Consider the following 22,627-nt stretch of genomic DNA (forward strand, 5'->3'; position numbering starts at 1 on the left):
GATTCATGCAATGCTGCAATTATTTTTATGCTCACGTGTCTATTTTATATTTAATAATTTATCCACTGAAGACGTGACCAAAGCTGTATTTTGCAAAATGGCTTTAAACTGTGCTGGTTCCAAAAGAACGACGATATTTCTCCCCAAATCAGGCATGCCCAACGCTTCAATCGAACAATCACAGCATAGATTTTTATAGTTTAAAATTGAATGCATTGAATTTCCAAAATAAGACCAAAACTTAGAATTATCACAAGAATTGGGAAATTATTTCTTTGCGATGGCGAAAGACAAGTGATGTTTAATTTGTTTAATTACGGCTCAGTGTACTCAGCCAAATTTATTATGTTTGTCTATGTTGAAGAATGACAATGAGAGAATGTGGTTGATCAATGTCGATACCTGCCTTTAATCTAGTAAATGATGATCAAATATATTTAATTACCTTTGATCAATAAACTCATTATTATGAAATAATATGGGATGTTTTGTTTCAACATACATTTTTGTTCCATCTATTATAATTTCAAAACGTACCATGGATAAATCTTAATAAAAGCCAAACAAATACCAGATAATGGGTCATTTAAAAAATACTTTGAGCTGTCATTTATAGAATTGAGTTGAATTGTATAAAACCATCTAACATTGGTTGATAATGTCATTGTACTGGATTCTATCAATAACAGACATGTAACCATGAATCCCAGGCATATTTCCATTCTTGAAATGCATCCTTAATGGCAAAGGTTGCACCCGCCCAACCCCTAAATCAGCGAATGCGAACCTGTGACCCGCCTGGCAATTTCAAAACACCCTCATGTCTAGAGTATTAAATTTTCATAAATTATGTTAATGTCCGTTGACATTGTTGTTGATTTAGAAATGAATTCAGTAAATTAAATTATATTTTATTCCTACACTTAGTTACGCAAGATTTAAAAATGTAACATTTTTCATTGATGAATTTTGTCAAACACCTTAGATGTGTGAAATACCTGCATGGACGGTACTTGAGTCAGTAGCTTGATTGGTAAAGTACTTGGCCGCCGTGCTATGAATGTGGGTCGGAGCTATTAAAGGCCAGTAATAATGAAAAATTACGATCAAATAATCAACTGCAGATTTTCCTTTTTAAACAAAGCATGTCTACATTATAATGACATTTTTTATATACTTCGTATATCAATTTAAATTTGGCTTGCAATTTGGAGTTACAAAATATTGATCCTCGTGCAGAAAATGTTTGCCATCGCTGCCCCAGACAATTGAGGCCAAGGCTGATTATAGTCGGGCCAGAGTACTGAATTATGACTTGCAACTTCGAATGCAATGAATGAAGATTTTCGATTGAATGTTTCGTTCAAATTAATTAATGTATGTATTACTATTTTACAACTAGCACTACGATCGAAATTGACAGCTTCGTGCCGCAGCCTGAAATTAAGGCATGAGTTTTCCTATTTGTTGTATATATTTTTAATGGAAATCCAATGAAACTTGACAATTCTTAAAAGATTTTTATGTCTATTAGAATGAAAAGCTCAAAGCACATACCTAGAATACCTATGCTTGACGCATTCAGCCATAATAAAGTTTTTTTTACTCTTATTTATTTATTATATAATTATAGCTTTTGTTTATACTTCTTGTTTCTCATTAGTTTCAACTCTATAACAAGAAATAGACCTTTGTTTGAAAGTTTTCTATTAAAAATTTTCACTGGATTATATATTTGAGAAGCTGGGTGGAAGATAGGCCTAACTGTGAAACTCTAGTTTAGAGAACATTTTGATGCTAGAAGGGAAATAAGTATGTATATTGATATTTTGACTGCTAGTGGAACTGTAGTTAAAATATCAAACCGATTTTTGGTGACATGATAGAGTTTAGTATTCTATAAACACTATTACAGCTAGGGTTTGCAATTCCGTGATCATGCTCGATTTCTCAATTCCGAAATTCCAAGATTCGGTAATACAGTAGAACCTTAATATAACATTTTTGAATATATAACAGACAATATGCGGTGGCCGCGCGGCATAAGCGTTAGACTATTGGTTGGTCCCAGGTTCTGGCAAGTACACATATTGTTTTTCAATATGAGTGTGAGTCAGGGTATGGACCTAATAGGTTGAGCAAGTGGCTGACATCCATTTCCATACAAACCTCTACTCTGTGGAGGCCCATATGATCCTATTAGGATCGGACATGGTCGTAAAAAAAAAATATATATATAATATCTGGTCAAATGTGAAAATTGTTTAAAACATTCTGTTAATGTTATACATGTTTAAATCCAAGTGTCCCCACTTGTAAACAATGAATTCGAGTCATAATGCCATCTTGCTCGTAGACTGAATGTAGCACTAACAAACGCTGGCCGCTAATTCACACAGCTGCACAGCAGCTTAATTTGTTTACTCAAAGTGAATGGATGCATTTATTACTCCATTCAATAAGTTTACAATGGTTAGAAGTAGACGAAGGTGACCCTGGGTATCACATCATGACTGAAAGTGAAATAGCAGATGAATTATGATCTTGGAAAATGAAGATGGAAGTAAAGATGGCTAGGAAGGAGAAACAACACACCCTAAAAAGAAGTTATCAATGATAAGATCGCATCTTGACGATCTAATAACATTTATTGACCATTGACCAGATAACGAAATTCAACTATATTATATGCATTTTCATAATTTTAGAGTGTTGATTATTAAAAAAGAGCAACTTCAAAAGTGCAAATAAAACTTAATTCTTTTTCAAAGCAGGATTGCCACAAGCAAGTGCGTTGACATCGAACATTAATGTCAACTCCACAAATAAACAGGATTTTGTCTGTATTCTTATATAACAGACTTTCGGCTTTAATGGACACCCCGTCACCCGCATTAATCAATTGAATATGTGTATTAAATAAGGCTCTAAGTACCAAAAAGTAGTATTGCCTGTAGTTACAAAATACTGAGTCATTGCAGTAAAATTTCATGAAGCAGACCTTTTGAAAAATGTAATTTTACAGTGTGAAGCAATCACAGCAGCTTCTATAATTTTAGGTATTAAGAACTCGCAAGTGTCAACACACCATCGTCAGCTATTTTATATTGAATGACGTTGACCACTGCAGTGCTACTTACACCATTATAAATAAAACACGCCAACGGAGTTATAACGTCGACAGGTTTAATTATTTTGCTGTATTTTTTTGACTTGCATGAGGCACTTATACTATAGTTGAAGTTATTGGCGTTGGTATTTATAACATTTTTCTATAAAAATGTCAGTTTTTATTATTTTGGTACTTAGCGCCTTAATTAATACACTTATTCAATTGTTATATCAAGGTTCCAGCAGGAAATAGCAGTGTAAGTTAACCCTTTACTGCATAGTGTCGGGCATTTTGACACCAAGAAAAAATAAAAATTTTCATAAAAAAAAATCATGCAGTAAAGGGTTAAGCAAAAATTTTCATATTTCTCGTTTCAGTTCCAATTTAGTGTTTTTTTCTCTTCATTTAAAATGTAACAAAATATACATGTTTTCACCAGTCAGCAGAGCACCCCAATTTTATTTAGGCCCCTTTTCAATATAGCTCCTCAATTATAATAAACCTTTTTGTTTAATATTATGTTAATGCTAAGTTATTATTTAATGATATTATGTAGTAACTATTAATTGCCCAGTGGTACAACTTATTCTTATCATACTTTTAGCTTATTGTGTGCACACGTTGCGGGCACATTACAAGAATCACTTTGTAGATATCAACATGTATTATATTAGCAGTTATTGAAAAAACAATTAGTGCCTTTTACTTTTTTTATAGTGGAACATGTTATAAATAAACCACCATATGAATAATTTAATGTAGAAATCTTTTGTAAAGACTATTTAACAAATTTAAAGATACAAAAAATATGATGCTGTAAAATTTTAATAATTTAATAAAAAGCTATAAACGTTACAAAGCAATAAAAGAGATTTTCTTGATTCGGTCCCAACCACTTCCGGACATCTCTATTCCCTTTGTGTCCTGCAAGATTTTTCCATTGTTTTAGCCCCAAGAATAATGTCCCTGTGTACACAATTGAACTCTTATTTTTACATTGTAGTCTGAAGGGTTCTCAACCTTTGTAATAGTAACTCACCACAGATATTACATCCACCATCGCAACACATCTACTTCATAAAATTTTAATGAAATGAGTCGCCTAGTGATAATTCACATTTTGCAATTTGGTCATTTTTTAGTTAAATATACCAAGTGATTATAAAGGCGTTAATCTATATAAAGAAAAATAGTTGGCTATTAAGTCACCTAAACTATGTGAAAATCGTTGACAAAGTTGACTGTTGGTGTCATAACTCACATTTATTTTTTCAATGAATAATGTGAGTTCTGTCATCATTTCTCAGTCTGCTGTGTGTCTGCAGCCTTAGCGATGGCGCACACAGATCGCGTCGAGCGGGCGAAGTCCGCGTATGCAGTGTTTATTCATTACCATAATCACACGTCTCGTGCCGCGCATTACCCTTCACCTATGTAATAAGCGGCCCAAGCAGTACAAAACAATTATTTTTAAAGCGTCTCTCATAACAAAGCAATAAAAATATTATATTATTTCGGGGCTTGTAATAAATATTTACGACGGCATTATTCAACCAGCGATAAACTTGACACGCAATAAAATTAAACAATGATTATCTGTTATTAAATAATTGCTTTTCGCCCGTCGATCGACGAGGCCTCAAGCAGCGTAATTTTGGTAGCCGTGTTCAATGAATGGACTCCATTGTATTTTCTTTCATTCGTATCGCCGAGAAGCGGTGATTCGCGAAAAAACGATGATTCATGCGGCAGGCGCCTATAATGCGTCGTGAAATCCAGTGGGCGCTGGCGTATTTGATTACGTTGTATTTTTGTTGATTTACGCGCCACTTGTAGAAATTTTGCGCGAGCGCCGCACTCGCTGCGTCAATGGGCTTTATGCCTTAGGAGTATTATATGTAATTTTTAAAAAATTATGTAAATCGACTGACTCATTAATATTCAAGGGAGTTCAATACTTTTCTTCTAATTACAAAGAACAGTCCTCTGGTGGTTTGCGATTATCTGAAAACTCGATTTTTGGAATATATGAGTCGTGACTCCAGGCAACTCAAATATGTACATATATCATGGCCACCACATCCTGAAGCGGGCCCCCAGGCCAAGATGTTTGTCAGGCCCCCTGCATATCGCTAAGGTTAAGGGCAGTGTGATGTTCTACAGCAGTGTTCCCCAACTGGTATTCCATGGAACCATATGGCTCTGCGAAGTAAAATTAGGGGTATTTCGTATGTTTTTAGTGATTTTTTAACATAAATCTTGAATTATTGAGTTGTTGGTACTTGGTATCATATTATGAAGCACCGATCACAACCCCCTTTTGTGGTAGTCAAGTAACATGCAACCCTTCGTCATATTAGATAAATAACCATTTTCATTAGTAAGACTAAATAAAATAATCTTTTACACTGCAATTCCAATTTTGATGAAATCCTACAAGCCAAGGAAAATGGTGCTGCCTTCGCCAACTTCTGGACCGACACATTGTACCTATTGAAGACCCAACACGATGAAGACACTTAAATAATCATTTAATTATATCAATCATATCACATTTAATTGCATGGCACAGCAACAAATGTTAAATAGTAAGTAAAATGGTGACATAAAACTATTATAGCAAATTTGTGGTGTGTTTATCTCACACAGCCCCTTGCCCCAAAACTTACTCTAGATTTCAAAAATCGATTGAACACTAACAAAAAATGAGCCGCTTGTAAGGACCATGACATACATATTATCAGACACACATAAAAATTCATACCATAAATGCTGAAGAAACCTTCCATAGATAAGTGTCATAAATATATGAAAATTGATCTGTAGGTACCATACCTCTTGTCAACTAATTTTCATACTAACTCGGAACGCATTCATTGTTTGTTGCATAGAATTTGACAATTTGAAACTCGCTTCAGGGATTTTGATATGGAAACCACAAAAAGGTTTCAACATCTTTGCTGCATACCGATTTTTATTGGTATAAAATTGTATTTTAACACATACTCGGTGATCCGGGGTTCACCAATCCGGCACGTCTAATAGTCCGGCATTTTGCAACTCATTTCTCCTGCTCTATAATCCGGCAGGTTTCACATTAAACTGCCGGATTACAGAGCGGAGAGCCGTTCGCTCGGCATTTCAGTGCCTGACCTTGACAAATAAACACGTGTTTGTTTGTTTCTCTCGTGCGTGAAAGCGTCACTTACCAATTTTTTGTGTATGTGTATTTTTACTGTGCAAATCTGTGATAGAATTATTTCCTAGAGAAATCCAATAATCCGGCATAGGTGAAAAAATATGGGTGCCGGATTACCGAGCGCCTACTGTATGTCTAATATGTTATAAATAGGGGGAGACCAGGGCAAAACATGTGAGGACAAATTATAGATAAAGTAACGCGTATCTCACTGTATTGTCTCAAATGATATTTTGATGATTTCCACAAGTATGACATGGAAAATAGAGATAAATAATGTTTACAACCTAATTTGTAATGACAGGATACTTATTTTGAGAGCGACATTTGAAAGTATTTCACTGAAATGGATGAAGAATAAATACCATTCTTAAATAAACATCTTTATTAAATTAACAGGTAATCACAAAGTACCTTCATGAAAAAAAAATGTACAATAAACTAAGCTTCAAACACAGAATTGTTTTGATGGAAACTGCACTAAGCATTAAATGATTTAATTGGTTTCCTGTCGGTGAACAAATCTCTGCCTAATCGATGGTCTTCGGGGGAGAAAAGTTGAAGTACAAGAGTCCTGAAGCTTTAGCCTGAATAATAAACAAAAAAAACAGTATTAATTAACACAAATACAGACATGAGTGGAGAGAATTAAGTACAAAGCAGCGGTTCAAAGCAAGTCTAGAATTTCTAGTCTTAATTTAATTGGCAACCAACAGCCCATAAATGGTTGACCATACTATATAACTGAAGGTGTTACCCGTAGGTGTCTATAAAATTGTTAAGAAATATCTATATTTAGTAAGTCAAAAATGGTAATTGAAAAGCAACTCAGTATTTTTAGCATCAGATGAAACATCACGCAGTTATGTCAAGAGAGCCAACAGGGGATTTACGATTCAGCACCAATTCTCGATGCATTCTACAACAGACTCTTGGACACCCAGGAATGGCACCGGAAGTCAGTAATCACCTGTTGTAGACTTCACAAGTGATTCAGAAGAGTTTCCTTGCCGCTTCAATTCGCCGGTTTATAATCGGCAGTTGTCGAGCTGCGCAGATCACTTGACTACAACCTGTCTCCTCGTTTCTTAACGCTTTCAACCTAGCTAGTTTGCCAATTCTGCCCCACATTTCATCATACATTCACATTGGTTTCTCACTTATTCTGGTGGCGAGTAAGGTAAAATAGCAAACTCAATGATGCACCCATCTGTCTCGATGAAGTCAAACTGAGATGTGTGCCGCTCAAAGATATGATCGACACTTTCTCATACAGCAGTTTCGAGTTGATCCAAATCCTGCGGCCTTGGAGTTTTTCTTCATTTACATTTTGGAGGCCTCGCCGGGCTACTAAGTGTTAACCGGATATTTCTGAGAGCCATCATGGTCACTTTGGATTCGAATAGTCCCATTTCACAAGGCAACGGACTGCTTTCTTTGACATCAATACTGCCACTCTTTCGTAAAGGCGTTGCTCCTAACCAGAATAAACACCCCATACCGATAATAAACCGACGCTGGCGAAGGGCTCCGCCCAAAGTATTATTATTAGTTATGTCTTATTTAAATAACCACTTACAGTAAAGATAGTAAAAGCAGCAAAAGCAATTCCGCTGATTAAGAGAGCGTTGTACTTCTTCTGTTTGACATTGTATGCGTCTTGCCAGGAGCCGACGGGGACCGGAAGCTCATTCATTGATGCAGGAATGTGGTGGACTTTGCCGCCATGATAAGGGCGAACTGAAATCATAATTCAAAAACAACAATAATTACACAGAGATTAAACTATTTTTTTTTCCAATGAAGAAATCATATGATTTAAAAACGTGACATTCATTATTGAACTTGTAATTTGAAATATCTCAGAAACATATCTATCGGTACACCGCAGGATTCAAACCAGAATACATTGGATTCCGTCCAATGCGCTTTACCAAATGGTGAAACCAACTAACAAATTTAATATGCGTCAGAAGTGTAATTACAGCATGATTAAGTATGTCACAGGTTGCCTGATTGTAAAGCACATGGATGGTTATCGAAGGACTTAGATCCAAGTGTGATTTGTTATGAAGCATGGCCATGGTCGGGTTCTAGAAAATGTGATGACACGAAAAAAACAAAATATAAACTCATATTTTTCTGAGAACACAACTTTACATGAGAATATTATACTGAAATTGATAATTTTCAACGAATATTTTTTAATAAGGTAAATGTACCAATTATCGGCACCAGTAGGAAAATGTGGTCATGGGATTAAAATAATAGGCTCAGCTTAAATATATTTGTATATTTCTTTTTTTGTATTTATATTTACAAATATCCCGGAGTAGAGGGTTGTATTAACAGATTTTGTTTTTTACGAGAAATGGATGTCAGCCACTTGCTCAACCTATTAGGTCCATACCCTGACTCACACAAATTGAAAAACAATATGTCTACTTGCCAGACCCAGGATTCGAACCCGAGACCCACGGCGTGATAGTGCAGCGCTTAAGCCACGCGGCCACCGTGGGTGTATAATACAAATATTGTTAACAATAAAAAAGTTCAATATTAACAATATTTTAAGTTTAATATTATTTTTTTTATGTTTTAACAACATAAGGCCAATTGGTCCTATTATCGGCACCTGAATTAAATTTAGGTACTAATTTCCGGCAGCTTATGTTCGTATTATCGGCACAACTAAACTTATACAGGAAATTTCTATAAAGTTAAAAAAACTTAACTTAAAACTTAAGTTTAAAAAATATAGGTACAACAATTACTTTGTAACATTTATATTTTTCTTCATTCATACTTTGCTACAATATAATATATACTTAGTAGGGTATAGTCCTGTTTTAAATCCGTTTTTGATGGTATCCTTCTTTGTTTGATCCAAACAAGTTTTGAGTAATGGAGCAAAATCTTCTCGCAGTAGTTTTGAATTGTTATTTTGTATTTTCCAATTGAGGATCGAAGTTTTCCATAAGCTTTTAATGGGATCAAAAAATGTTGGGAGACCCTTGTTGTTACAGTTGGATGCCTCTTCAAAAATAGTTTGCACCAATGTCTTCCAGGTATACCAGTGAAGCAATTTGCCTTTTGTAGCTCTTTCAGTAATAAAGCTACACTCTCTATTAGTTGGGGTTATTTCGTTACTGGAAAGCCAATTTTTCCCATATGGTGATCCATTCAACAATCAGTTGCTGCTCTTTTGTGGAAAATATTGTTGGTGGTCCACTCTTTTTGTCGAATGATGATTTGCCTAGAACCTTATCCTGGATTGTGGATCTGGGCACTCCGAATTTTTTGGTAGCTGCCATTGTGGCCATTCCTCCTTTAACAGCTTCAATTGCATGACTGCCGGCTGTATAATTTTCACAACTTCTTCATCCTCAAAATAAAAATGTTTCAATTATCGGCACCCTTCGTGATTATTATCGGCATACATTGTAATCGTATTTTATAAAGTAAACTATAATTTATATTTTATTTTCAAAAGTTTTAAATGAAGAAGGAACAGTATTTCTTCCTAAAATCTCTGCTACTTGTGTAATTAAAAATAATTTAATAATATTTAATATTTTTGCATAATGATCGATATCTCTTATTACCGGCACATTATGTGCTAATTATCGGCACACCGAATTTTTAAAGTTATTATTCAATTTTAAAAGATTATTTCTGATTCTCCTGATATAAATTTGGTGTGCCGAAAGTTAGCCAGGAGGTTAATTAATATTTAAATAATTTAAAAAGATTTTAAAATATTAAATTATTTAATTTCTATCCAACAATAACGCGCTTTTAAAAGTTTGTTTGCTTGTACCTATTATCGGCTTTTTGCCGATAATAAGAACAAGTGCAAATCGTATCGGCGCCAATTACCGGCAGCAAAATTTACTTGATTTTTAGATAAACTAACCAAAAAACATGCAAAATATTTTACACTTTAGGCAAAAAAACAAATTAAATATTAAAATACAACCTTACATCTAATACTTCAGTTTAAAAAACGTTTGAAAATGCTTAACACTAGATATGCGAAATGTTTACTTACTTGTGAAGCTTTTGCCTCAAATATCCCAGTACATCTAAATCACTCGACGTGTGGCAGGAAACAATCGAATTTCAGAAAGTACTTACAAGCATGAAGCAAAAACTTTATCTCTTTCTATCGCATAAGAAATGTGGATTTCGGATAACACATTCTTACAGCCATAGAAGTCCTGCCATTCTTATTTTTTGGAATTTATTCTTAAATTGCCGATAATTGGAGCAGTGACGGAAATTGGTACATTTACCTTAAGTGAAGAAGGGAGTGTAAACACGTGATACACATAATTGAGATACGGGTAGAAAATTTTGTGAAGAGTATGACGATGGGGAGGGGAGTTAAAAAATACTGAAAATCGTGTAAGTTCCTTTATGGAAGATTCCTAATACTGAAGAACACTTCACATCATTTTCATAGTCCGCTTTAAGAACACTATTGTTGTAAATTTGAGAAATTTATTAATTTTTCGAAAGGTGTCAGCCTAATTTTTCAATTATGTGTATTATCATAAACTCATCTGAACAGAAAATTAGGTAAAACAAATAATATAATATGCAAATATTCACATTTTTTACGCATAGACAAATGAACTAGTCAAATTATTATGCTGCAAAAAACTGTGAAAACTAAAATAAAATAGCGAGACAACATTAATTTGTCAAGTGCGAAATGAGTCTATGAGTAATCTGCAAAATTTTGTGTGTGTAGGGCGTCATTTATTCTGGGCAAACCAAAAATCTGGTATCGCATAGTTATCGTCAACCGCTGCAACTTTGCCTAAATCTATTAAACCTGAAAATCTTTTGTACCGTTATAAATATAAAAAGTAGTTGGGTAAATAACAGAGTTAAGTTGGAAACATTCAAGAGTACAATTTTTTTACAATTGCACGCGTGCATGCCCACGTGTACACCACAAAGGTAACGTTGGTCGAAAGGCTTGACAATGTTTTGAAATATAAGATATTTAACTTTTACACGACCCGTGACGTGTGATGTTATGTATCATGGCCGATCAATACCCATCGGGCTACATGGTGTATGATAATAGAAAATTTCCTTTCGAGAATCGTTTTATACTTTCGCGGTTTTTTTTTTTTTTTTCGCTATTTAATTTTTTGACATGAATGCATAGTGGATATAATTGTTTCAAACATCACAATGTATTCTGAGGGACAGCCACTCCCCTACCAGAAGACTACACTTTTATAACTTGAGGGTGCACAATTATATTTGAACAAGGGCTCTCATTAGGCGTAGCACGACCCTGTAAGTAACTATCTAGAAGTGTGCTCTGTGTTTGTTAATTTACAATTCAATAATTAATAATGAACATAAAATAAAACAAAAGCATACCTATTACTTTTAGTTGATAATTATAGTTTGCAAGATATAGGGTGAACAGGTAACCACACCCCATAAGTGAGTGTTTTAGTCTATTAAATTTAATACTTTTAATCTTTTGAGTTGAGTGGAAGAACAAGTAGGAAAAAATATTTTTACAAAAATAATTATGCAACATTGATTATGCTGTCAAAATTAATATCTGGAAAACTTATCTGTTATGCCTACCAATTACCCATACTGTGAATAGTTACATAGTAATAAACGTCTAATACCTACATAATATAAAGTGCAAGACTGGTTTCTTAAAATCGGTGTGTCAAATTTTAGTGACAAATCTGACGGATCCATTTGTTAGGTTATATTGTATATTACATAACTTTGAAAAAGCCAATGAATCGATTTTTACAAATATTAACATCAATTAATCTATCAATACGTGAAAAATGCTGTTCTAATTTGTCAATATAATATGTTTTTTGTATTCAATCCAAGGAAACGAATAAAATACTTCAAGGAATACGTGCCCTACTAGGTGAGGGTTTCAAATCATTCTGTACAAATTAGCTATAACTTACCACAACGTGGTAAAGTAGTATTTTGTTTAATGTAATTTCGTTACCTTGCCGTAAAAGAGCGTTGAAAACGCGTGTAGACTGCATTTTTAATAATTCACCGAAAAATCGAACAAATATTTTTACGACAGACTCGGACTGACCATAGACTATTAAAGTTAAAGTGAGCCTGCAGAATTACCAACCTCGCCCATAAAATCATAAACTAAAATTAACTGCATTTTTTATAAAGATGTAAAAATTAAAAAAAAAAATAAGAAAACCTGGTTCTTTTCAATATTATTTTTAAATAATTTGGTGTGAAAAATATTTCATAGATTTTCATTTTCATAATGGACATGGAAAAATGAATAACAATGGCAAGCAGAAACAGTCTGACAAACAGCAGAATAATTCTTATTTTATATTCCTCTTTATGATGAATTTCAGAAATATTATTGTAATATTACTCATAAAACTTCTGGAAATATTTTTATAATCAATAACATATGGCAATTTTATAGCATTGCTTACCCAGTTACTGTGTTAAGAAATATTTTAATAATATGGTTTGTTTTTCGATCAATGGTAGGTAAATGAGTTTTTAAATGTTGAACCGGGCTCGTAATGTATTTTATTAATTTATAACCTTCATTTTTTTCATCAGTGCTACATTCCAGTGCGAGATTTAGCCTCTTCCACAAACATCCTATAGTCAACTGAGTCCTATCCCTCGACAGTCATCTCCAGTTTCCAAGTCTTCCCATCTTTCCTTAGTTCTCTTTCACAGTTACTCCACACCTCATTCTTGGTCTCTCTATAGGTCTTCTCTGAGGTTCCCACGGTCAGGATCTCTAATCCCCAGTCATATTATTATTTCAATGTGGCCCGACCAATTTTTTAAACCAAAACCATGATAATGTAGTGAAATTGCTATTCAATAATACTTAGATGCTTCACATACAATATTATATTGTTTATATTTATTATATTTATATATTATATTTCGTCGGTGTTGATTGCGAAAGTCGGACTTTTGAATTCAAATTGGTTTGAAATCAATAAAATGCCACTAAGGACACTAAATCACAAAACTTCACGCGGATCGTAATAAATTGTATTATAACGGAAAATTATTATAAACATGTAAAATAAGCGGTGTTTCATAATGGAAAATAATTCAAAAAACAAACCCAAGCAAAACAAGACAGTTAGTAGGTAAGGTTTTCCCAAGCTTGAACATTAACATTTTTTGGGACTTCACCCGTATTATTTCATAACAGAAAAAAAATTAAGCATTTTCACCAGGGACCTCAGAAATAATGGGAACTGAAATACATAACGGGTAAGCAGCTGATGCAGGCAACCGATGTTGAGGAAGGAATAATACGGAATAAATTTAAACACGTGTAAATAAAACGTTATACGTCGAATACTGAAAACTGCTCTCGGTTTATGCATTTACGCTGATTTAATATTGGTGTATTACCCACACTATTGCACGTACATAATGCGTGTTTCATTTTCGTAGGACACTCACACATTCAAAACCCTGCATCAACATGTAGCGTATTGAACACATAGCCCATCGGTATTCTATTTATTATCTGTTACCGATTTTCACAATAGGTCATGGTTTTAATTTAGTTAACTGTTTTTATTGTGTACAATCATTTATTAAATTTAAAATTATTATTTTATTCCCATCCCTTTGGCGTACTTTCTTGTTACGCCACTGATGCTAGACAAGGACGACAGTCATCGTATTAATCACTCGTACGCGCAACAAGTCGTGATAAAACGACAAAACAGCTGATAGAAACAAAACACAGGCAATTCAATTTTCCAATTCATCTAAAATTTTAGTCGAATAAAATCGCTCACGTTAGTTGGGTGTGCTGCTCGTTTTCACGGTCGTGGTCACATTTAAGACATGACAATAATAATGCCATATGTATTCGTAATAACAACGTCTTGACATCGAGCCAAGCCTTGCAGCAATGTAATTTACATCCAAATGCTTAGTTTAGTTATAAATATAAAAAATCACTTACAAAATATTGCGTTATTTTGACGATTTCTCCGCTATTTTTGTAAAACAACAAGCAGGATTTCAAACGTCAGATGATTTTTCTTTGTTTGTTTACAATCGTCAAAAAGTGAGAGTGTTTTATTATTACTAGACGTGTTGATGAGTATTTTAAACGATGTTATTAGTGACTTCACTTTCGGTGAATTCGTGTTTATATTTGTTGTGATTATTACAATACAATATTTAGTGTTAATAAATCGAATGCATTGAAAAAAATGTAAGGTATTAAAATATAATCGGTCACATAATACTAACATTCGATCGGAATTAGAAAGTTTTTTTTGTGAAAACGTTGAGAGAAGTGTTATTAAAAATGATAATGTGGCTAATTATTATTATACCCATATAATAATTATTGATATGTATCAATAAAAGAGTTAGATCATTTTAAAAGACAATAGAAATCATCCAAATACTTTATTCGGTTAAATTCAAAGATGGATTGGATTAAACGTAAACGAAGAAAAGCTATTTTATCACAGCAAGAAGAAACCAGTGAACAGGACGATGGTTTAGAAACTCCTGAAGAATATAAACAGCGATGGAGGTCTGTGTATGTGATTTATTTCACCATGTTCCTGATGTCTTTGGGATTCAGTGTAGTCCTAACAGGAATCTGGCCCTTTTTGGACAAGGTAATAAATAAAAACAATAAGCATTTTTCAATCGTTCAATTTTTCTATTTTATTGTTTTGGTCAGTAGAGTTATTAATTATCTCGTTTTATTATTAAAATAGATACTTAGGTACGTTTAGTTGTAAACTATACGTATTTACCAATATAATATTTTTGTGAAGCTGAGACGAAGTTTCGAGGAGTTTCTATTGTAGGCTCATAAAAAAGTTCCTATCTACCGACTTCAACGAACAATGACTAATGATCTTTAAACTTTTACACACATTATTATCTACTAGCGTTTACAGCCTATAGTACCTTCTCAGCGAAGCAGGCGAAATAAAACATCCTTTCCGTGAAACCTACTCTTTCGCCACCCCTTAAAATGTGCCGCCCACAAACGGTGCATGATCTGCCTACCCCGCGGGTCAGCTGTGCGTGGGATGACAATCTGAAAGTAAGAAAATCTAAAGTGTAAACCGACAAGAACCGTGTTTTATTTAGACATGAATTTTATGTCAGTACTATACGAACCAAAGAGGTTGGATGGTCTTTAATTTACGGCCATATATTTCCGATACAACATTTCACGGTGAAGTGTGATACGGCGAACTGCATACGTGCAAGTTTCTGGACACGGTTCTTCGTTGGATTATGCTTTCTAATTTTTTTAAGCCCTTATCAATTCAGCTGGGACTTTCCGTCAAGCTTGCAATTGACTAATGCTATGTGACTTTCTGGTGATACTGGGTCTGAAGGGTCGGATAAAGAACCGAGTTCGCGTAAGTCAGGGTATAACAATTACTGTTGGACAATAATTGGCTAGAAATTACTCAGGCCGGTCTGTTTCTGTGGCACTAATCCGCCATGCACAGGATAGACACTCTGCATTTCAACAGCCCAATCAAACGGCAGTAAATACTTTTTTTAAAACTTTAATTAGATTTACCATGGATTAATCTAAGACTTATTAATTCACTCACGCATGCTTCCATATTATTATTGTGTAGCAGTGATGCCAACCGTACTATAATTATAGTACAATACTATAATTTTGATTTCGCGAAAAATGAAAAATACTATAATTTTACGCCAAATATACCAAAATACTATAATTTAAAAGGATTCAAGACGAAAAATGTTCCTGTACTATATATTTATCAGAAATACTATAATTTTTACGCCTTTGTACTATAATCAGCATAGAAAAATATGGCAACACTGTTGTGTAGCCATGTGGCCGGTTCGTGTTTTGAGTCAGACTGCTGTTATCTTAGCAATGGTCTCGTGGTGTCCCCAAAACGTTATCGACACTAAAGTTTGTTCCTATTTATTGTGATTTGTGGTGTAGACAGGGGATTATTGCAAACATGAATAGAATTTTCAATATGACGCATTGAAATTATGGGATTACCAGATATTTTTTTCATCCGGAATTTGATGAAACAAAAATGATTTCCGTAACAAGTTTTCAGTTACATAATAACGATATTTTGGTAAAGTCAAAATTGAGTAAAATTGCCACGATCTTATGAACGTCAGCATTTCTTCTTATATTTAATATAATATATTACAATACGTATATATTCAAATTTTCATTTTTTTTTACATAATATAGTGAACATTACAAAGTATTAATTTAAGACGGGCAAGACTTGACATTTAGAAATAGAAGATGTTAAACTGTAGAAAAGTGTAAATACAAAAAAATATAAGTTAGATACAAGGAAGTATACGGAATGAGCTAAGTAGGCCATAGTTTAAGAATGCCCACCTATACTTATCCTCACGCAGGTGGAATATGTCAATATCCGAAGTGATATTTTGGTTGAACAGAGTTATTGCTCTCCCAATTGGCGTTACCAATGGCAGGGTAGTTCTGCACCATCGGAGAACAAACAGCTGATGCTCCCGATTTCTACGGTAGTTATCAGGGACACACACGTCAATACTAGCAAGAGTGTCTGTATCCTATCCCATATCCTACCAATATCTGTTTTGATTTATTTGTCTGCCCATCTGTAACCTATGTACATGTGTAGCAGAGAGCGAGACATGAAGAATACGTATTAAAGAGGGTAGAGAGAAAATATTCTCGTAAACGCATGTTCTAAATTTGAAAAATAAATCGGATAGAAAACGAATTGATCGATCGGGTCGTGAAAGAAAACAAATGATATGACACCCTCATAAGAATTAGTAGATATCTACGTTCGTTTGTATTTCGACATCATCTATCATTGCCACGTCGAATTGATTGTAAGTTTTAGTTATTTGTTTCCAAACTATTACAATGGAGCTCTCCGTGGTAAACACCATATTATCATTAAGTAATAAATATTATTTGTTTTGGGTAAAAAATAAAATCTTATAGATTTCAATCTATATTTTGCACATATTTCCTAGTACAGTGGTTCTTAACCTTGTTGGAGGTACTGATCCCCACCAGTTTCATATGTGCATTCACCGAACCCTTCTTGATTGGTAAAATAAAATATGATTTTTTTCAAATTCAAAACATAGGTAAGTATATATTTTACTGGTGCACAAAATGAACCGCGTATCAACATCACTGTGTTCAAAGAACAAAATCATTAAAACATGATTTTCACACAAAAACAAAAACATAATAATGAATATTTACTGCAAATCAGTGTGACTTCTGCTGTTGCCTTTCAGAGACCAGTTCAGAAATGCGCGGCTTCACCTTGGCAAGTGCCACTCTCGTGTCATTTTCGCAACAAAGTCTGTTCCTTTTCTTCGTTTTTATGCCCAGCATCCTCGAAAAGGATTGCTCGCAAGATATGTTGTAACAAACGGTATGAAAATCTCCAGAGCTTTCTTAGCAATAACAGGGTACGTTCCCATTTGTTGACACCAAAACGTTGAGAGCGTTGTTGTTCTGAAGAGTTGCTGTTGAACCTGGCTCTGCTGAATTTCAATGATTGCATCGAGGTATTCATCATTGACATATTCTGTTGTCTCAACACTAAACGTGAATGGCTGTCTCACCCATGCTGGATATGACTCTCTTGTAGGGAAGTATCCGTCGAGAGACTTTGCAAGCTCGTCTAAGTGCGTGGCAAGGGCGTGTGTCTTGACCTCCGCCGAACCCCTGAGACTGACTCACAGAACCCCTGGGGTTCGATCGAACCCAGGTTAAGAACCACTGTCCTAGTACTTACAGGGATGTCAAATACATAGCACGCTTAAAGTTTCCGACTTAAACAAATTAATTCCTTTTATTTTTTAATATGCAAAACGTCTCATCATCAATCAATATCATCATATATCAATCATACATCAAACAACAGTTTTCACGAGGGTTTCAGGATTAAAAACAAAATGAAAAGTTAATAAAAATCAATTATCCAAGCATATTCAATATGAAAAATTTCTCTTTTTACCCTCTTGATTGGATGCAATTAGAAAATTTTGTAATGGAAATTATTGATTTGCAATCCAATCCTATTTAGACTGAAAATTTTGTAAACATACGACAATGTATTAAAGAATTGGAATGTCATCGGCTTTCTCAAATTGATGAATCTTAATGCTGAATTGATAAACATAATATTAAAAACATTAAAAAGCATGCCTGATACTTTAAAAACTAGCAATCTTGTTGTTGATCATTTTTTCCCACGTACTCATGTGAAAGTATTTCTTCTATATTGAATCATGTAGCTACCTACATTCAAAGACTAGAAATAGGTTGACAAAGGAAGATTCAGCAGATCAATGACATATTTATTAGCTTGATATAAAAAAATCTCGCAAATAACATGAAACAAAAAACCTCAAATAAAAATTTGTGTGTTATTAAATGTCTTTATATTTCCTTATTTTCTTTCATTATTGTGTATTATTCTTTTTATATATTCAATAAACAATAAAGTTACCAATGTACCTACCTAATTGTTTTTTTTTTGTATTCAATAAATATGATTTAGATTATATCATGTGTACACCTAAAAAGGAATGGCACGCGCCACGAATTAAAAAAAAGGCTTATTTTGGCACGCCGATCAAATCCTATTTGCCATCCCTGCTGCAGTGGCGAAGGGTGGAGGTAGGCTGTTAAGATCAGCCATAAATAGTGCACATTAAACTTTGTTAGTCATACGTATTTGTTTTTATTGAAATAAGACTACACAGTGTACGTTAGTTTTTAAAATTCAATTAAACCCTGAGAAAACCAAGCCATAATAGATAATGGTCAAAAAATACTCGTCTATCAATAAAATATCTAAAATTATGCAACTAATTCATACATAACTTTGGATATTTTATAGATAGAATAATATTTTTTACCTATTATACTTTGGTTTAGGCAGGGTTCAATAAATTTAAAAAAGAACCAACAATATGTGTAATATGTATTTTTAATCCAATGAAAACAAATAAGTATGAATGAAAAGGTGTGCACAATTTTGTCGTATCGCCCAAAATATACAAAAACTATTATGGTTTGGTTTAGGCAAGATTTAATACATTGGACGCTAAAGACGCGCCCATCGCGTAACGATTAAGGTGGCCATTCGATATAATTAGCATGCCATTTAAATGTGGTAGTTAAAAAGTAATTATCTAGTTAGCAGTCAATGTGTTAATTTTTAAAAACTATCCAATACCATCTGTAAATTATTGTACTCGTAGCTTAGTTAAAAAAACAAATACGTATGACTAACAAAGTTTAATGTGCACTATTTATGGCGGACCTTAACAGCCTACCTCCATCCTTCGCTACTGCGTGCTAGTATTTATAAGGTGTGGTGATTAACTCAAAAAATCTTAAAGACCTGGTCTTACATAAGTATAGGTATATTTAAAAAATGAGACTTTAAACCAATCCAATAATAATAATAATAAGTCCAATCTGATTCTTTATTCTACTTATTGTGGAAATCTAACCCTTAGACTTAGAGACCGGTAAATTAAGCCGAATCCCGGGATTCGGGATCGCCGGATTGCGAGCCCTGGTGTGGACATTCTTCGGGAGTATAGAGATTGCGGCATCACCATAATAATAATAATATCTCGACTAGCGGTCAGTCAACTGAACTAAAAATATAATCTGTCGTAGTAAGGTAAATGAATGGATGGAAACTCTCTGCTGGAAACGCTTTCTTAATAACACGTTGTGGGGACATGCAATCTGTAATTTGACGGTTAAGTTCATCTAACGGTCATGCGCTATCTAAAAATAAAACTGCATCTCAATGATTAAGTATGTCCGAGGTATTCATTTGCTTTACATGACATACCGCAATCGGCAATTGTATTCAAACTGTGCGCCGCGAGAAACTTTGACTGATATTTTTCGACAAATTTAATATGTACCCAATCATACTTAAATGACAATCTTAATTCAGTGCGCTAATACACGCCATACGGTCAATTTTTTTTATTATTAAGACGATACTTCAGTGAAACGGCAAATAATTGGCTCACTGGCAATCGGAGAGCGAACGTCGAGGTATCAATACGTCAATTTGTTTCGTGATGGCGACGGGGGTATTAATTCTTAAATCGTGTAAAGATGACTGAAAACGTTACCCATTTACTTGAAAAAGAAAACATGTCAATGAATATATTATTATTGTTACTAATAGAACATGGTGTGTAAATTCCCACCTCCGCTCCCGTTATGTATATGCAGCCACGTCATACGCGGCCGGCTAACATAACCCTTACGTGTGCCAGATCAAAGAATTTAAGCCCTCATTTTGTCCCGAGCAGAGCCGCACGGGACTGGTGATGCAACCTTGCACCGAAGTGCGAATGCATGATGTTAATTTATATGGCAACTATCAGTGACTTTAATTTGAAGAGTCGCAAGGGGAGTCGAGAGTGTCCTGCCCCCCGTACGCTCTGGCGAATTTAGTAAAGGCCGCAAAATTGGCCTCGGTTGCCACCATGTCCGCGTGTCCTATTGGGCCCGAATGGGGTCGGACCCGGGCAAACAACTCCGCTCGTTCGGGGCCCATAAGTGGACAGTCCCACAGGACGTGCTCTGCGTCCTGCTGGTCGTGTTCACATGAGCAACCCGACCCATGTCCTGCCAAACCAAACCCCTGCAGTTTGGCCGCAAAGTTTCCATGGCCAGTCATGAATTGACTAGTCCAGTGGGTCGGCACCAGTCTCCTCGTCATGTGTCTCACCGAGACATCTGGAAAGTATAGAAAAGTCTGGCGGCCCTTAGAGGAGGCCACCCATCTCGCCTGCCATGCCGCATATGCGGTCTTGTAGACCAGCTCAGATACAGTCTTTCTGTAGCTCACGCCCTCCACTCTCGATGGCGGTGTCAGAGGGACACCGGCGAGAGTTGTATTAATCCTTCTCATAAGGAGAGTGATCGATCCTCTAATTTGAACGTGCAAGTCGAGGGGAAAGACCCCCGCAAGGACCGCCAGGGCATCCGAAGATGTGGTCCTATAGGCTTTAGTAAGGCCAATCAGAGCAGCCCTCTGTCCGCTAAGCAGAGCCCTCTTCACAATTGTCAGCGAGGCTTTGGTGTGCCACACGCTGGAGGCATAGTCAGCGATGCCCATGAATATAGCCTCGTAGGCGATTCTCAGGGCCCGAGGCTTTAGGCCCCAATTGTTGCCCGCCAGGCGAGCAACCTTCTGATAGGCTGAGTTGGCCTTAGCCACAACTACTTTAGCATGCTTCAAAAAGGTCTGCTTCTCGTCCAGAACGACCCCCAAGTAGGTCACCTCTCGAGAAAACCTTATAGCAGAGTCGCCGAAGCGCACTGCGGGTGATCGCTTATTTATGTTTATCCTTGAGCTGCCCTTGAGGAGGATAGCTTTTATTTTGCCAGGTGCAAATGCAAGCTTATTAAGCTTACCCCAGTTAAGGATTCTCGATAATGCGTCCTTAGCTACGCGCTCGAGTGTCGGACGGCTCGACGAGTCAACTAGTAAAAGAAGGTCATCAGCGTACGCGACGAGCGCGCAGCCCGGTGGCAGAGGTAACGTCAAAACATCGTCAAAAAGTATATTCCATAGCAAGGGGCCAAGCACGGAACCCTGCGGACACCCCATGGTGGTCTCCCTGTAAATCAATTCAGTGCTAGAGTCGTATATAACTTCCCTTTTATTAAAATAGCTTTGCACTAGGGCAAAGAGGTCCCCCGGGATCTGTCGGAGCCGAAGCTTAGATAGAAAGAAGCCTGCCACAATGACTCCTTCTGAGTGCTCAACAAATTTCTGTGCAAATCTGATAGCGTCCTCAGTAGACTTGCCGGGTCTGAAGCCAAATTGCCTCTCCGAGATAGGGTAGATTCTCTCAAGGTGGTCCTCCAGTCTTCTGCTGATTAACCGCTCCAATATCTTACCCAGCACTGGCAGAAGAGTGATTGGACGGTACGCTTTTGGGTCATGCGGTGGTCGTATGCTCATCTTAGGTATAATCCTAAGGAGACCCTTCTTCCAACAGTCCGGGAAGATGCCCCTGCTCATGCAGTCAGCATACAGCCCGACTATCTCATGAGGTGCTCGAAGCCACGCCCTTCTGGCAATCACATTGCTGATCCCATCAGGTCCGGGGGCTTTGCCCGCCTTGGGGCCATCAAAAATTAATCCCACCTCCGACTGGGTAAGCTCAGGAGAATGGTGAGTCTCCAACGGCAAGATTGCAGATAGTCTTAGTTGACAGGT

At 35.6% G+C, this 22,627-nt stretch overlaps 2 protein-coding genes across 2 annotated transcripts in view; one reads left to right on the forward strand and one right to left on the reverse strand.

The window, feature by feature from the left end:
* Nucleotides 1–6,678: 6,678 nt before the first annotated feature.
* Nucleotides 6,679–12,417, reverse strand: COX7B (Cytochrome c oxidase subunit 7B). Its single transcript, XM_085941829.1, has 3 exons — nt 12,325–12,417; nt 7,891–8,051; nt 6,679–6,898 (listed from the first exon to the last, which is right to left on the reverse strand). The coding sequence occupies exons 1-3, from the start codon at nt 12,362–12,364 to the stop codon at nt 6,842–6,844; spliced, it is 258 nt and encodes an 85-aa protein (XP_085797955.1). The 5' UTR covers nt 12,365–12,417; the 3' UTR covers nt 6,679–6,841.
* A 1,703-nt stretch (nt 12,418–14,120) lies between these two features.
* Cln7 (CLN7/MFS domain-containing 8) overlaps nt 14,121–22,627 on the forward strand; it is a 64,977-nt gene continuing 56,470 nt past the window's right edge. The window contains exon 1 of the mRNA XM_085942226.1: nt 14,121–14,983. Coding sequence (XP_085798352.1) covers nt 14,786–14,983 — 198 coding nt within the window. The 5' untranslated portion in view covers nt 14,121–14,785. The remainder of the gene's footprint in view (nt 14,984–22,627) is intronic.

This window comes from Rhyacophila brunnea, unplaced genomic scaffold, assembly GCF_057557595.1.
Source record: "Rhyacophila brunnea isolate RB1 unplaced genomic scaffold, BYU_Rbru_1.0 scaffold_14, whole genome shotgun sequence".
Classification (NCBI taxonomy): domain Eukaryota; kingdom Metazoa; phylum Arthropoda; class Insecta; order Trichoptera; family Rhyacophilidae; genus Rhyacophila; species Rhyacophila brunnea.

What these genes read in the sequence shown, in the direction of transcription:
- COX7B (XM_085941829.1), bottom strand. Translation starts at nt 12,364, where the DNA reads ATGCAGTCTACACGCGTTTTCAACGCTCTTTTACGGCAAG. An exon ending in CAACGCTCTTTTACGGCAAG is followed by an intron (nt 8,052 to 12,324) that starts GTAACGAAATTA and finishes TTATGATTTCAG; the next exon opens with TTCGCCCTTATCATGGCGGC. An exon ending in CTGCTTTTACTATCTTTACT is followed by an intron (nt 6,899 to 7,890) that starts GTAAGTGGTTAT and finishes TTTATTATTCAG; the next exon opens with GCTAAAGCTTCAGGACTCTT.